At 38.7% G+C, this 14,243-nt stretch overlaps 1 protein-coding gene across 1 annotated transcript in view; it reads left to right on the top strand.

Moving 5' to 3' along the window:
• Positions 1-3,480: 3,480 nt before the first annotated feature.
• The window catches only part of LOC129576650 (nephrin-like), a 112,964-nt gene continuing 102,201 nt past the window's right edge, over positions 3,481-14,243 (top strand). Inside the window, exons 1-2 of the mRNA XM_055462012.1 lie at positions 3,481-6,037; positions 10,923-11,681. Of these exons, the coding sequence (XP_055317987.1) occupies positions 11,501-11,681 (181 nt within the window). The 5' untranslated portion in view covers positions 3,481-6,037; positions 10,923-11,500. The remainder of the gene's footprint in view (positions 6,038-10,922; positions 11,682-14,243) is intronic.

The following is a 14,243-nucleotide window of genomic DNA, read 5'->3' as shown; positions in this document are numbered from 1 at the left end:
CTCTCTCTCTCTCTCTCTCTCTCTCTCTCTCTCTCTCTCTCTTTCCCACTCATTCACCCACCATATCAATTCAATGTGTGCTACTTCTGCTGCTATACTACTGCGGTGGCCTAGGTTTGTGCCATGCAAACATACACACATTTTAATATGCGTATGGTCTGGTTGTATCATATCGTTTGTATAATCGTATGCCTGTTGTTGTATTCCTTGAACTGTCTCCGGCGACTCGTGATCGCATGTTAATCCATTCCAATGGTTCGCAACATTTGAGATTGCTTCATATCATTTTTGAAAACCTAATCTGATATATTAAATTAAATTATGTTTATGGTTTTAACTTTGGATTAAGATACACACATGTATCTGGACCGACCAACCAACCGTGCGAGTGAGCGAGTGAACGGCCGAAAACGGGAACAGGCAACGATGAGGATGGCGACGACGATGACAACGGGATGGGATAGGATAGCATCTATAGCTACTACTATGGCTGCTGTAACTGAACTCAACTAAAATATAGTGAACTGGACGGGGGAGAAAAGAAGTTCATGTCAATATCTCTCTTCAGCTATATTTTAGTTTACATGAGTAAACACAAGTAAAGCATCGCTCATAACATGTCCACATGGCAGGTAAGTTGATTGCATGTTATTATATTTTGTACTTTGATTTTTTATGATTGTTGTTTTGTTTTTGTTTTGTTTCAGCTCGAAATGGGATGTTGTTGTTCGGTTTGATGGACGACATGGTTATTCTATGTTTGTTACTTTTTGAGCTTATTTTTATCATTTCTTTTTTTTTCCATTGCCTCCACCCACCCCACATCCATATGTACATTTCTCGATGTGGCATACATACAAAAACAACGACAACAATGCTAATAATAGCCGAACACAGCCAACAAACATTTATTTTAATAATTACTCAAGAATTTCGAGTTCGATGCGAGAAAAGGGTGAGTGCCGAGCAGAGAGAGAGAGAGAGAGAGAGAGAGAGAGAGAGAGAGAAAGCCAAGCAGGAGTGGAAAAGCTTCTCTCATTTTTTTTTTCTCTGTTGCAAAAGTTTACGTTTCGAATTTATTTCTCGCCCTAGTTGTTTGAATATTTTCGGAAACGCGTGGTGTATGCAATGCACTATACTTTCATTCCATTTCCTGTTGTACCGGAGCATTTTTGCCATTTGCCACCGACTATCAATTCCTTCCACCAAACACTTGTGCACACCGTATGGTACACATAAATAAATACACCCGTGCCATCGTCCATCCCGCACGCCCGCCGCACGTCCAATTCCAAAACGAAACGAGTAATTTTCGACGGAAAGTTGCAGCGAGAAGAGAGTTTTTGATGTATTTTTCGCTTCATATTCGATTTCTACCGATCGAATGTTATCGTAATTCCAACTATTTCTGAAATACACATTATTTTTATGCTGTGGCTTTTTCTTTTCTCTAACTTCTGTGTTTCTCTTTGTATCTCTCTCTCTCTCTCTCTCTCTCTCTATCTCACTTTATCTCTCCCTCTCGTTCGGTCTCTTAGTCTCTGGAAATAAGTTTTGTTTTGGTTCGTATCGTCTTTTTTTATCTCGTACTTTCGCATCGTTTCCAATAAAAACTCCTCTCGCATCGCTGTGAACAAAGTTTTGATTTCAGTTGTTGAATTGACTAAAAGCAAACGCACCCATGCACACACATGTAACACACATTTCTTGCTCTTCTCATCGGAATGTGTGTGTTTGTGTGTGTGTGTGTGTGTGTGTGTGTGTGTGTGTGTGTCGCTCTGTCATGCATATCATATCGTGTGCGAGATGGCCAAAGTGTGTTTCGATTCGTATACCAGCAATTTGAAAATAAACTGTAATACTTCGTCTTCTTCCCTTTTCCTTTCTTCCTTTCTCGTGTGTATGTTATGGTTTTTTTTTCCTTTTTCTTTTTTGAGTTCGAGCATGGATTCAATTCAGGTTCGTCTTTTGAGTGTTAAACTGAACATTTTAGAATACGAACGAGAGTGAGCAACAGCATTATCAGCGTTTTGTTTGTTAAAGATGGAATTTCAACGTGCGCGCGATCACTCCCTGTATCTCTATGTACCCGGTGTACGTGTACATGCCATCCTAATGTATGCATTATAGTCTATTGATATTCGAAAATAGTGCAACGAGCGAGCGCGTCGAGTTCTCATTGCAAAATAGCAACAATACAATTGCACCTAAATCATATCAATGGTATTGAAACAACCAAAAATACTGCAAACGATGAGCGAACGAGAGTGAGTGAGAGAGAGAGAGAGAGAGAGAGAGAGAGAGAGAGAGCGAGCGATTGCGCGAAAATAGTGAATAGCTGTTATGTTACAATTGCTGGCGCTGTTGTTGCAGTCGAAATTGAGTGAGAGAGAGAGAGAAAGAGAGAGAGTAAGAAAGAACCGGCAAAAGAATGACGTGCCAGTATGGATTCTCTCAATGCTCCCGATATATATACATGCATTTCCTCATTTATGCTTCCCCATTCTCTGGCACCAGGACACGAGCAAATCAAGCCAGCGATTTCAATCCATCGATACAATGTAATGCGTATGTAAATGCATGGTATGTGGCATGCATATGGTTCACAATGAATGCAACGGATTTTGCACCAATTGAAAATCAAAACGATCGAATATTCAAAGTGTAATCATAGATGCATTCGTTTCCAATTTTCGGCATAGCATTTTCATTTTAAATTTGAAATATCTGTGAATGGGATTTCTTGAACCACAATACGAGCAACGACAGCACTAACACACACACACACACACACACACACTAGTAAATCCCATTCCAGGCAAAATAGTTGCTGGAGAAAATTTAATCTTGTAGCGCAAAAGAATAGTTCTTCTTCGACTTTGCCGCTCTCGGTTTTTACAGCCGGCGCATTTTCGTTCAGGCAGTTCCTTCCTCGTTTTCTATCAATGGATTTGCTTGGTAAATACGTTCGCTTGCTCCCGTTTCGTTTGCTCAATCGCTTTTCTTGTGAGGGGAGATTTCAAATATTTTTGAATGTGAAAATGCCTTTGAAATATGTGCAAGCTTTCTCTATTGCATTGGCATTTTCCGTTTGCGATCGAATTTATGTACATATCCAGGTCCAGAGGGGGAAAAAATAAGAAAATCTGGTGAATCAATTTGATTCTCGTATTTCACAGGAATATCTTCATTGGGGTCATTCATCAGATTTTCTGGACGGTTGGAGCGCTTAAAACGAAATCGTAACATAAACATCCAAATGAAAAAGAAAAAAAATAATGAATATCCACCCACGTTTATCGATTCGAATTTCTCTTCTTCTTTTTTAATTTTCCTCTTGATTGCGTAAAAATGCGACTACAATTAATAAGAAAGTTTCTTAAATATTAATAAATCTGTAATTAAATGACGTATAAAATAGACTAAAGGAAGTTAACATATTTTCGGTATGTCTCTCCCTCTCCCTCTCTCTCTCTCTCTGTGTGTGTTTTTATTTGTGTCGACGCTTTTGACCAATTTCTCGTTTGCTTTGCACGCGTTTTTGTGCGCGAAGGCGATATTACATTTTGATGTTTGATTCAGGGCGAGTTGGCGAACGAGCGAAAGAAGAAAAAAAAAATCATCATCAGTTTTCTATCATTCTGAAGTCAACTCTGACTGTCACCCAGTGTTGAATATACGCATATATGCGTATCCATCGTGGTCCGTCGACACACCACATCAAATCTCTAGTTTTTCCTCCTCTACTTCTTCTTCTTCTTCTTTTTCCTCTGCTGGCAACGTGCACGAAACTCTCAATACAATTCGCCATACGCATCCCCTTATTTTTCGGTGCTATAGTACAGCACACACAGCACAACAGAGCACACAGTACAGCACAGAAATTGTGTGTACACCAAAATGCGAGAAGTGAAGAGCGTGTGCCAAAACTGAAAATATCATCCGGATGGTGTGTGTTTGAATGCGCTTCTCTCATTCGAATTGCCGCGTTCAGTCACAGTTTGTTTGTCCATGAGTCAAGACGTGCTTTTGTCGCATCAAATAATCAATTGTTCGTTGAAATCGTGTTTCGGTTCACATATCCAAACGGTTTGCTATCGCAATACAGCGTGTGTGCCAATTATACGGCCAGTCTATGTGAATACCGCGAAATCAACGAACTTTTATTACGTATTTCATTATTAAAAACCAACAAACGAACTTCTTCTTTTTTCTGGTTTCTTTATTTGTTTTACGAAGCCGACTTAGTAAATTTTTGTTTTCTGTTTTTTTTCGTCTTCACTCGCTTTCTGTGTGTGTGTGTTACAATGTGTAAACATGACAAGTTTATGATGTAATTTATTGTGTGGTGTTTGTGCTTAAAACTTATTGCAATTCATGAGATTCGGTTGCGTTGATTACTCTGCCACATCGCCAAAAATTTGCCACTTCCGTTTCGGGTTGTGATTTTGATTATTCGTCGCCGCCGTAGACGTCGTCGCTGCGTATTATTCATATTCGTTTGTTAAATTAAATTTAAAATTCCAAGTGAATATTTGAAGATGGCATGCATCTCGCGACGTCCATAAATTCGACAATATATTGAGAAGAAGAAGAGGAAAAAAAAAATTTGAAATCGCATTAAAGTGTGTGTGTATCGAGGACAACAAAATAGCATACACACAAAATATAACATGCCATCCAACGTACAAAACTCGGGCGGGCGACACACCGAATGAGAGAAATATATATAAATGAAAGTAACAAATCGAACGAACGAAATAATAATAACAAAAAAAAAGTAGCAGCAGTAACACACAGAGCATAAATGTGTTGTTGTCTGCCAACAGTGTACACCAAAATTCAATAATCGAGATTCAAATAGGAAAAGTGCTTACAATATTATTTGTATTTTCACAACACATACACACAATGCGAAATAAGAATGGGATTGGAATTTCGTCTCTGTTCGCTTCGATTTTCATAAGCATATAATGCATTCTGATACAAATTTCAATAAAAGAATAAAAAAAAATAGGTGAATGAGAAAGTGAGTGTTGCTGCCGACGACGACGAGAATAAGAATACAATATTTTCTTTTTATTTAAACGAAACGACAACAACGACAACGAACGACGACGACGACAACAACGGCAACTGAGTCAAAAAGAGAGAATTCGATTGAATTCATATGCCAAATACAAAAATCGGCTATTGCTGCTTTTCCTGCTCACTGTACCACATACACGCATACAAGTACACCGAGTCGGCAGAGTGTGTTGAGGCGCGTATATTCAACAATGGATCAAAATTCGTTGCATGCACATACAGTCATTGTTACAATATTAAATTCCACTTTCCCTTCAGTTTGTTTTTTCCCATCGTTGTTGACTCATTCATGGTGATGGTGTATGTGTTCATATGCTAAAGCGTCCGAATCAAAAAGAAATTGCTTGAAAAGCCGAATACCATAACGCCAAAAGAAAAAATCCCAAAAGAAAACACCGCTGCCACCACCGCTTGCTACTCTCGGCCAGTCAAGGAACAACACATCGAGAAAACGAAGAAAAATTAATGCACAAAGAAAAAATAAGGAGAAAATTTGAAATATTTGTTAAAAAATTAAAAAGTTTGTGTTGAGCAATGCTGAACAAATACAGAATACAGAAAGAGAGAGAGAGAGAGACAGAGGCAAAATACAATGAAAAGCAACCAAAAAGGAAGCTGAACAGAAAAAGACCAACTAGAAAATAACATTGAAATGGAATTAGAGCAAATCTGAGCAGAAAATAAAGGAAAAAAAATAATTTTTTTCTCTTCACAACAACAACAACAACAACAACAACGACGACGACGACGACGACGGTCTTATTCGGCCCCGGCTTGAATTGTGTGAACGCAAAAACTGATCGCATCAATTGTTGAAAACTTTTCGCGCATCCAGCATGAAAACACAAAACGAGAAAATTTCGATAAGTTCTAGAAAACGACCAGCATAAAAAAACATACGAAATTACGGAATCACGAAACAGAGAACACAACGAGAATAGAAAAAAAAGTAATGTAACAAGTATATGAGTGCTTTCTGCTCTCAATTCTCATTCTTTCTTCCCCCACACCACTCTAGGATTCTTTATTTTTCGGTTTTGTTGTTTTTTTTTTTTCGTTTAAGATTTGGAATATTTCTTAGTTAACCGACACATAAACAACTCTTTGGCTCTGGGTCTCGATTTTTGTACGTTTTTCTCACTTCCTTTGGTCTTATTCGTTAAAAAACGCATAGCAAATTATAATGAACGCAACAACCGATAAAAGAGTCACCATCACCAAATATTTTCTCCGGACAGTGTGTGTGCTGTGCGTGCATGTGCCTTGGTGTGTTTTGTTTACGTCAAAGTAAAAATCAAACGCACGTCATGGCCAACCGCGTAGATGAAAAACGAAAGTTTTAATGCACACAATAAATAACACAAAAAATGTAATCGAATCTTTGAGCGAACAAGCAAACCGCGCGCGTTCACCCATCCATCGTTGCCGAAAATGTGTGTACGGGCAAACATCGAAGAAGGGTAAACATTGAAAAACATAGAATTGAGCAGGAAAACAGTTTCCAAAACAAAAATACCATAAAAACAGCGTGCACAACGCCAGAGATAACGTGACTGACAACACACCGAAACACACACACACACACAATATTTCATATTGTGTGAGCCTCTGGCAGCTGCCGCACAAACGGTGCTAAAATCACGTTTAACACTCTTTCATTCGATCTGCTGTGTTTGTGTATGTCGTTTGTCTCGCTTGCTAACTTTTTCCCCCTGAATAAGAACGTTCCTTGGTTGCATATCGAGTTAAACTTTTCGCAAAAGCGTTTCTGGGAATTCCAATTAAATCAGTCACATTTCGCCAATATAAATAACAATATATGCTTTTAATGCTACCGTAACTCATACACAATTCTCTTTGGATGATGATATAGCAAGTGTATATCAACGCTCCCCCCCTCCCCCTTCCATACCAACCCACAAAAGCACACAACAGATAATCAGCTATCAACTATCAGTGAATCGCAACGCATCAAATACCAACCATTCACACACTCAGCCTCTCACACACAACACCATACGCTGTGTGTCTCACATTCTCTGTCGATTCGCTCGATTGACAATACATTTCAATTTTCCCAGCCGACTGCAGACGAATGAAAACCGGCTGTAAACACAAACACACTGAGAGAGAAAGCTGTGTGTGGTGAGAGAAGGATGAGAGAGCGAGTGCCGTGCACAGATGCGAGCACAAAATGCACAACGATAGTTTCAATTTCTGTATCAATATTGTGCACAAATAATGGCGTTCTGGTTTTGTGGCTTCGTAATAAGGAATTTAATACCGGGCCGTGACAAAAACTCATTGGCTTTTATCGCGCTCGCATCATCATAAGCAACAGCAGAAAAAAAAATCTATAACAATAATAACAATGACAAAAAAAAGAAAGCGCAACAACAACAACACTGAAAAAGTGGTCATCGGCTATGGAGAGCATCGATGACGAGAAAAATTGGCAATACACAGAATCGCCAAGCGACAACACAACGCAAAAATGTGTGCGCAAAAAGTAAACACAATCAAAATACATGAAAAAGTTTTAGCAAACAGGAAATCATCGTTCACTTTATTGGAAAATCGCCATTTGGTATTGGAGGTTTGTCAACTCTTATATGTTGTACGCTATAGAAATTCGATTCGAAAAATTCTCAATACTGAAATTTTCTTTTCAACACAGCACGAAAGGAAAAAGAAAAACTTTTCGAACACGAGCAAAAAGAAGAAGAAAAAGAAGTAGAAGAAGAATTGGAATGTGTAAGTCGATGCGAATTTAATTGCAAAGTGGCCGCTTGTACACAAAAGCCGTAGAATTGGTTCAATCTTCGCGAATTAGCCTTTTCAAAATTGTTCGTCCATTTAGCTATAATGCTGCATAATTATCCAATGGCCAATAGGAAACGTCCGTTTCGATAACAATTTTTTTTTTAAATAATAACTAGCAAATCGAGAAAGAGGGGGGAAAAATGCAAGGCACTACCATAATAATTGAATCTCTTTAAGCAAATCAGCATGGTGTTTGTTGTTGCTGATACTTTTGTTCTTGTGTTGTTGTTTTTCTTGTTCTCGTTCTCCTGGAAAAACCGCCAATGTTCAACTGCAAACATTTGCCCATTACAGCGCAAATACATTGCACTAGCGTGTTTATTGAATTCTGTCAGATGAGTCAAAAAGGAGCGTTTTCTCCGTAAAACTAATTAAAACTTCGCAAAAGGAAGTACAACAACTAAAGAACGAGAAAGAAAGAAAAAAAAAACAACGAAGAAATAAAATACGTAAAATAAAAGAAATTGCAAATAAAAAGAAGAAAAAAAAAATGAAAATGAAAAGAAGGGAAATTGGTTAGCTTGGTGTTTAATTAGTTTCACAAGCGAAAAATTCGAAACGCTTTGGAAAATGGCGTTCTATTCACACTTCTATCCCGAGACACCATCGCAACTTACGCAAACGATCGTTATTGCAACTCACATTGTATCTCTTTCGCACTATTTCTAACTCTTACTGTATCGTCCTAGGGGTTTCATTCAAGGCTTGAGAAATGTGAATATTTGTGAATATTGTGGATATTTTTCTCATTGAATCATCGTCAAAATTTCGATTATATGTGAATGTTGTGAATTTTGTGAATATTTTGAATAAAATTTCCAAGATGGCGACGAATTCAAGATGGCGGCTGATGAGAACGCCTGAACTGTCAAATAAGAAAGACTGAATATCTGTGAATATGAGTGGATATTCTGAATTTAGCTCAAAACACACCGGAATTCATGAATTTTTGAATGATAAATTCCCCTAGGTATCGTCGCCACGTCTTTCATTTCACTCTTTCTCTCTCTCTCGCTTTTTTTTCCTCTCGCCATTGCTATATGGCCATTGCTGTTGGCACACAACTAAAACCAATTTTAACGGGAAAAAATCCCCGTTAATACATTTTATTATATTCCATTTTCAATACGATTGGTTGCTATTGTCGCTCTTGATCGACCTCATACTGGCTTTTGGCTGCTTGGTTGACTGACTAGCTTTGAATGCTGCTCTTACTTCACTTCTCGCTTGCGTTCACGTTTCTCTTTTTTCCTCCTCCTCGTTTTGGCTTTTGGGGAGAAGACGAAAAAAAAAGTGCGCTGCATTACAATAAAGACGATTTTCACCATGTGAAAACCATATATTATTCACATTCCGATAGTGGTTGTGTAACGTTTTCCAATCTAATTTAATGTTACCGAAATCCCAAAGCCTTTTCGCTAGCGCTCGGGCGTTGTATTGTTGTAAAACAAATTACAAATACATGACTGAAATTTTCGTTGTTGTTGTTCATTTTTTTCCCTCTCTCACTCTCTCTCTCTCTCTCTCTCTCTCTCTCGATCTCTTCTCTGTGTTATGTTCTCGCACTTCTTGTGCGCTTTCAGGCGAAAAAGATGAGCGGGGAAGAGAGAGTGAAAAAAAATATAACACTACAGGCAACAGTAAATGTCGGGGCATTAATGCTGCACGCCAAACGAGCGAGAATAGAATAGAGCGAGCGTTTTGCATTGCAAAACTTGCATAACATTCAGTCAGACACAACAAGAGAGGGAGATACACCACTGAAGAACGATCAAAAAAAATAACCCGCAAAAAATATGCTTGTAACACACAATATATAGACAAAAAAAGCCACACACACAGACACACAGACACACAGCCAACAGTGATAGAAACAAACAACGAAAAAAAACGCCATGGAATTGATCCGTTTGTGAAGATAGCGGAGAGGGTGAAAAATATCTGGAATAATGCAGCTCAATGCTTTTTGATCACTTTGACATGAACGTGAAAAAGGCAAAAGCTTTTGGCGCAATGATTGATTTGTCTGGCGAGTTTTTCGTGCCATGATTTGTCGACGATGTGAGATAGAGAGGAATAGAAACAGAGATTTTAGAATTGTTTCGAATGTGGCATGAGGCGATGGCATGATTGCAATGTGTCACGTCAAAAAATTAGCAGCACGCAGCTGAAAATTTGAAACAAGAAAAATAATTTGGGTAATTATGGCTAATGATTCAGAATAAAAAGAAACGAGACGACTAAAAATCTTTGGAAAATCTCTCTGTGGCATTTTCCTCTTTGCGAATTTTTTTGAAATGTGACACATGAAGTGGGGGGGAAAACATACACGAGAAAAGACACACGATAAAACACAAAGAGAGAAAAATGAGCAATAAAACAAGCAGAAAAAGCCTAAACAAATATAATTTGTCGGGCAAATAATGGGGCCGTCGCTGCTGCCATTGCCGCCCCGTGCACAACAGACAAATGGGATAGTTGGTCGGTGTTGGTTCTGGTGTCGGTGGTGACCGGATTTACGAGCAATTCATCGTATTTATCGCCTCAAACAATAGCAAGATATGGCACAACTCACAACACACACACGACGGGAACCAAACAGCAAAAAAAATATATATTCGAAAATGGCTTAAATATTTTGCACCACTCTGACACTAAACAAGAGAACGCGAAATGCTGTAACATAATCCACCATGGATGGTGATGGTGAGGCAACAATGCTATGTGGCCCGATATGTTGTGTTGTAGATTTTTTGCTTGTACGCGTTTAAATGTTTATGTTTATGGAATGAAACAGAGAGAGACACAGAGATACAGTGAAAAAAAAATACGAATGAGAGAGCAAATGTGATATAGATAGAGAATCCAGACACATCAGAGACAATGGGCACATTTAGTGTTTGATGTTGTTCTATTTATGTGTATACGGTTTTAGCATTGGAAAATTGAAAATGTTTTTGGATCCGGAACCGGATGCATATAAATTTCGGATCACTAAATTTTCGTTGCAGCATTGGAACGCCTCTGATCGAATGATGCCGAGAATACGGTCGGATAAATGCTTCTAATGTGAATGTATAAATGAATGATGTCGAATGTGCAGTGTTTTTCGGCTCTATCGTTGCAGAGAAAAAAAGGAGAAAACGAAAGAGCCTCATATCCAAATAAATAAGTGGCAGTGACTGTGAGTTTTAATAAACATTTTGTAACGCATTCATAACTCAGTGACAAAGGCAATGAAACAACGGTAAAAAAATAACGCGAAAAAAAGAACAGAAACATAAATTGAGTGAGAGAGAGAGAGAGAGAGAGAGAAATAGAATGAAAAACCAAATCAAGTGAACTTGAACTACGATTGCCGAACCGGTACAGTATGTTTAGTGAAATGTGTGTGGAACAAATGAACGAAATTGGTGAAAATGCCGAGTGCAAAATGAAGTCAAAATTTTGAAAACCAAATCAAATTAGCGTCGACCCACAAAATACATATTCCGAGAGTGAGATATAGTAGTTGTAAAACATTATAGCATACATAGATTTATATTAACGTACACGTATCACTACACGCGTGCTCATCATAATACACACAATGTTTGAAACGATGCACACGCACAAAAAGACACACAGGATGGCGAAATGTAAGCATCACCGAGTCCGAGCCCCTAATCGAATGATGACGATATGGAATGTGTTGTTAATTTGCTACTTTATTGAAATTGCAAATAATGTAGCACTATCAATAATTGCACAGAGCATCGAAGATAATATGGGTAATAAAATATAGCTATCTACTCTTTGTATTTTCCTCTCATATACGTATGTATCATACACATACACACACGGTGTACTGTATATATATCGCTGATATACGCTATTGCGTTTTCATCCGCTTAAGCTAACACACGCGCTCCTTTCATTTATGCTGTGTAATTGTCTGCATAATGCTGTACGATGAGAACATTATACGCCTCCATCTCTTCTCCAACTCTTCTCTATCGTTGGTATCGTCGCGTCGGGCGCGCTTTTCAATTTTATCCCTATATATATCCGCTGTGATCACTGCATTTGGAAATTAGGTGGTGAGCGCGCTCTGTACTTGCCATCGATGCGTAAATTGAACGTTCACTCATCATCATCATCATCATCATCATCACATGTGGAATGGGAGAAGAGAGAGAGAGAGAGAGAGAGAGAGAGAGAGAGAGAGACCTCCCGGCTGATGGACGGAACCAAAGAGAAAATTTGTAATTAATTTTAAAACAATTTATCGTTCACAATACCAACATCATCAAGATCGTAATTCAACCAGTGGAAATGGCCACTTTTATCAAAGATCAGGGAATATTGTGTCGGTTGGTTGGACACTTGGTCGGACACAGTGTATATATGCTAATGCATATGTGTGTGTAGTACACATCCACACAACAAATTCAATCGTTTTTAATTTGCTTGAAATTTCAATCGATACTGAATCTGGATAGGAATGTTCACTGCCCACGCCATTTCACTGCGAACAAATTAATAAAATACATGTTATCAACAAAATCACATCAATTTCACTGTTGTCGCATGTGGCTATTCGCATTTTTGCTTCCATCGGCTAAAAAATAACGAGCAGTTATTGCAGAAAACTGCCCATTAAATCTAATTAATTCAAATTCAAATGTTGTGCCATTGCTGAGATAACTGACTGAGGTTACTCAACGCTGCGAAATCAGTGGCGCCAATTAAAAATACGTCGAACGAACGAAAAAAGAAAAGAACAACAACAAAATGGCAAAGAGGAAAGAGAGAAAGAAAAAGCTTTGTATGATGGGGAGGAAGAAAGAGAAACATATTTTGCGATGTGATTTACTGAGGATGCGTGTAATTTTAGTTTTGCGAGTGTGAAGGCACTAAAACTTAACGCTTCGCTCACGTCGGCATAAAATCCAGTGCGGTACTTACAGTTTGTCGCCTTCGTTGACGACGATGACGACGACGATAACGACAACATCGTCATCGTCATCATCGTCGTCGTCGTCGTCACTGATGCATGATGAAACCGTGTCAATATTGAATGATATCGTTTCGGTTTGTGAAAAGCATTAAAAAGCAATGTTTCAATCACTGTCAATCAATGCAATATCATTTCATTTCATGCGAAACCGCGATACATTGCCGCACATCAACAACAAACACGACCAACCGACTGAACGGCATACGGATAACGATATTTCTCCTTCTTGTTTTCCCTTTGTGTATATTTCGTTCATATAAATATTATATGTTGTCCGTTTGCCAATTCGGGCAAAAGTTTGTGCTTCGGGTTTTTATTACAGCGCACCACTTTATGGGCCATCGTAAAAAATATTGAAAGCAAAACTCAATTCTCTCTTGTCTATATGTTTTCTGTAGACAAAAACGAGAACAAGTTATTAATTATGAGCCACTAAGGTATTCTTCAATATATAGAACTCCTTCCGCGTCTCTTTTCGTCACGCAAATATGGCTTTTTCTCGCTCGATCCCTCCCTTCCTTTTCTCTCTTGTTTCTGTGCTTTCGAGAACAAGCAGTTGGCATCGACAAATCGTCAGCAACTAAAACTTCCACTGTGTTCGCATCGTTGAATTGTGTGGAAGCCAACAAAACCAAACCGCTCTGCTCTGTTAAGAGACACTTTTCAACGTTTCGACATTTTGCGGGACGATACGAAGTGCTTTCGCAGAAAATGCAAAATGCGCAAATCGTCTTGGCATATAAAAAATTGATGCGAACCAGTCGTACGTGCAAAATGAATTTTGCATTTTGAAATGTATACTGAAAATGCACACACTGAGAGAGTGAGAGAGTGAGAGAGAGAGAGAGATGAAATTTCGCCCGCTTCTCGTGTGGATCCACTCTTTATCATTTCACTTGTTTCCATCTTACGATCTCATTCGCTCGCTCGCCGGCTGGTTGGCTGACTAGCTTGCTTTGGCTGTGGGCACAATGAGACTCTCGCACTAAAGTAGTGAATGCCGATTTTTGTCCAAATATCGTGCTACTACTTCTTCGTATTCTTCACCGTTCATCCTCTTCTTCATCCACACATTTTTTTTTCCTCTTCTTCTTCTTCTTATCCTCATTTGGGGCAACTGAAGTTAGGCTATTCGTGACTACCATCCGCAATCATGTTCTGTGTAAAACTGTATGCATACACCTTTATCCGCAACGATTCATTTCTCCCATCGCTCAAATGTTTGACTCTCACGAGATTCGCGTGAATCCAGTTGAATAGCAAGATGAACAAGTCGCATACAGACCCACACACACACACACACACACACACACACACACACACACACACACAC

Source organism: Sitodiplosis mosellana, unplaced genomic scaffold, assembly GCF_009176505.1.
Source record: "Sitodiplosis mosellana isolate CC-2019 unplaced genomic scaffold, AAFC_SMos_1.0 Smas_scaffold_6191, whole genome shotgun sequence".
NCBI lineage: Eukaryota > Metazoa > Arthropoda > Insecta > Diptera > Cecidomyiidae > Sitodiplosis > Sitodiplosis mosellana.
This window is presented reverse-complemented; position numbering and strand designations above follow the sequence as displayed.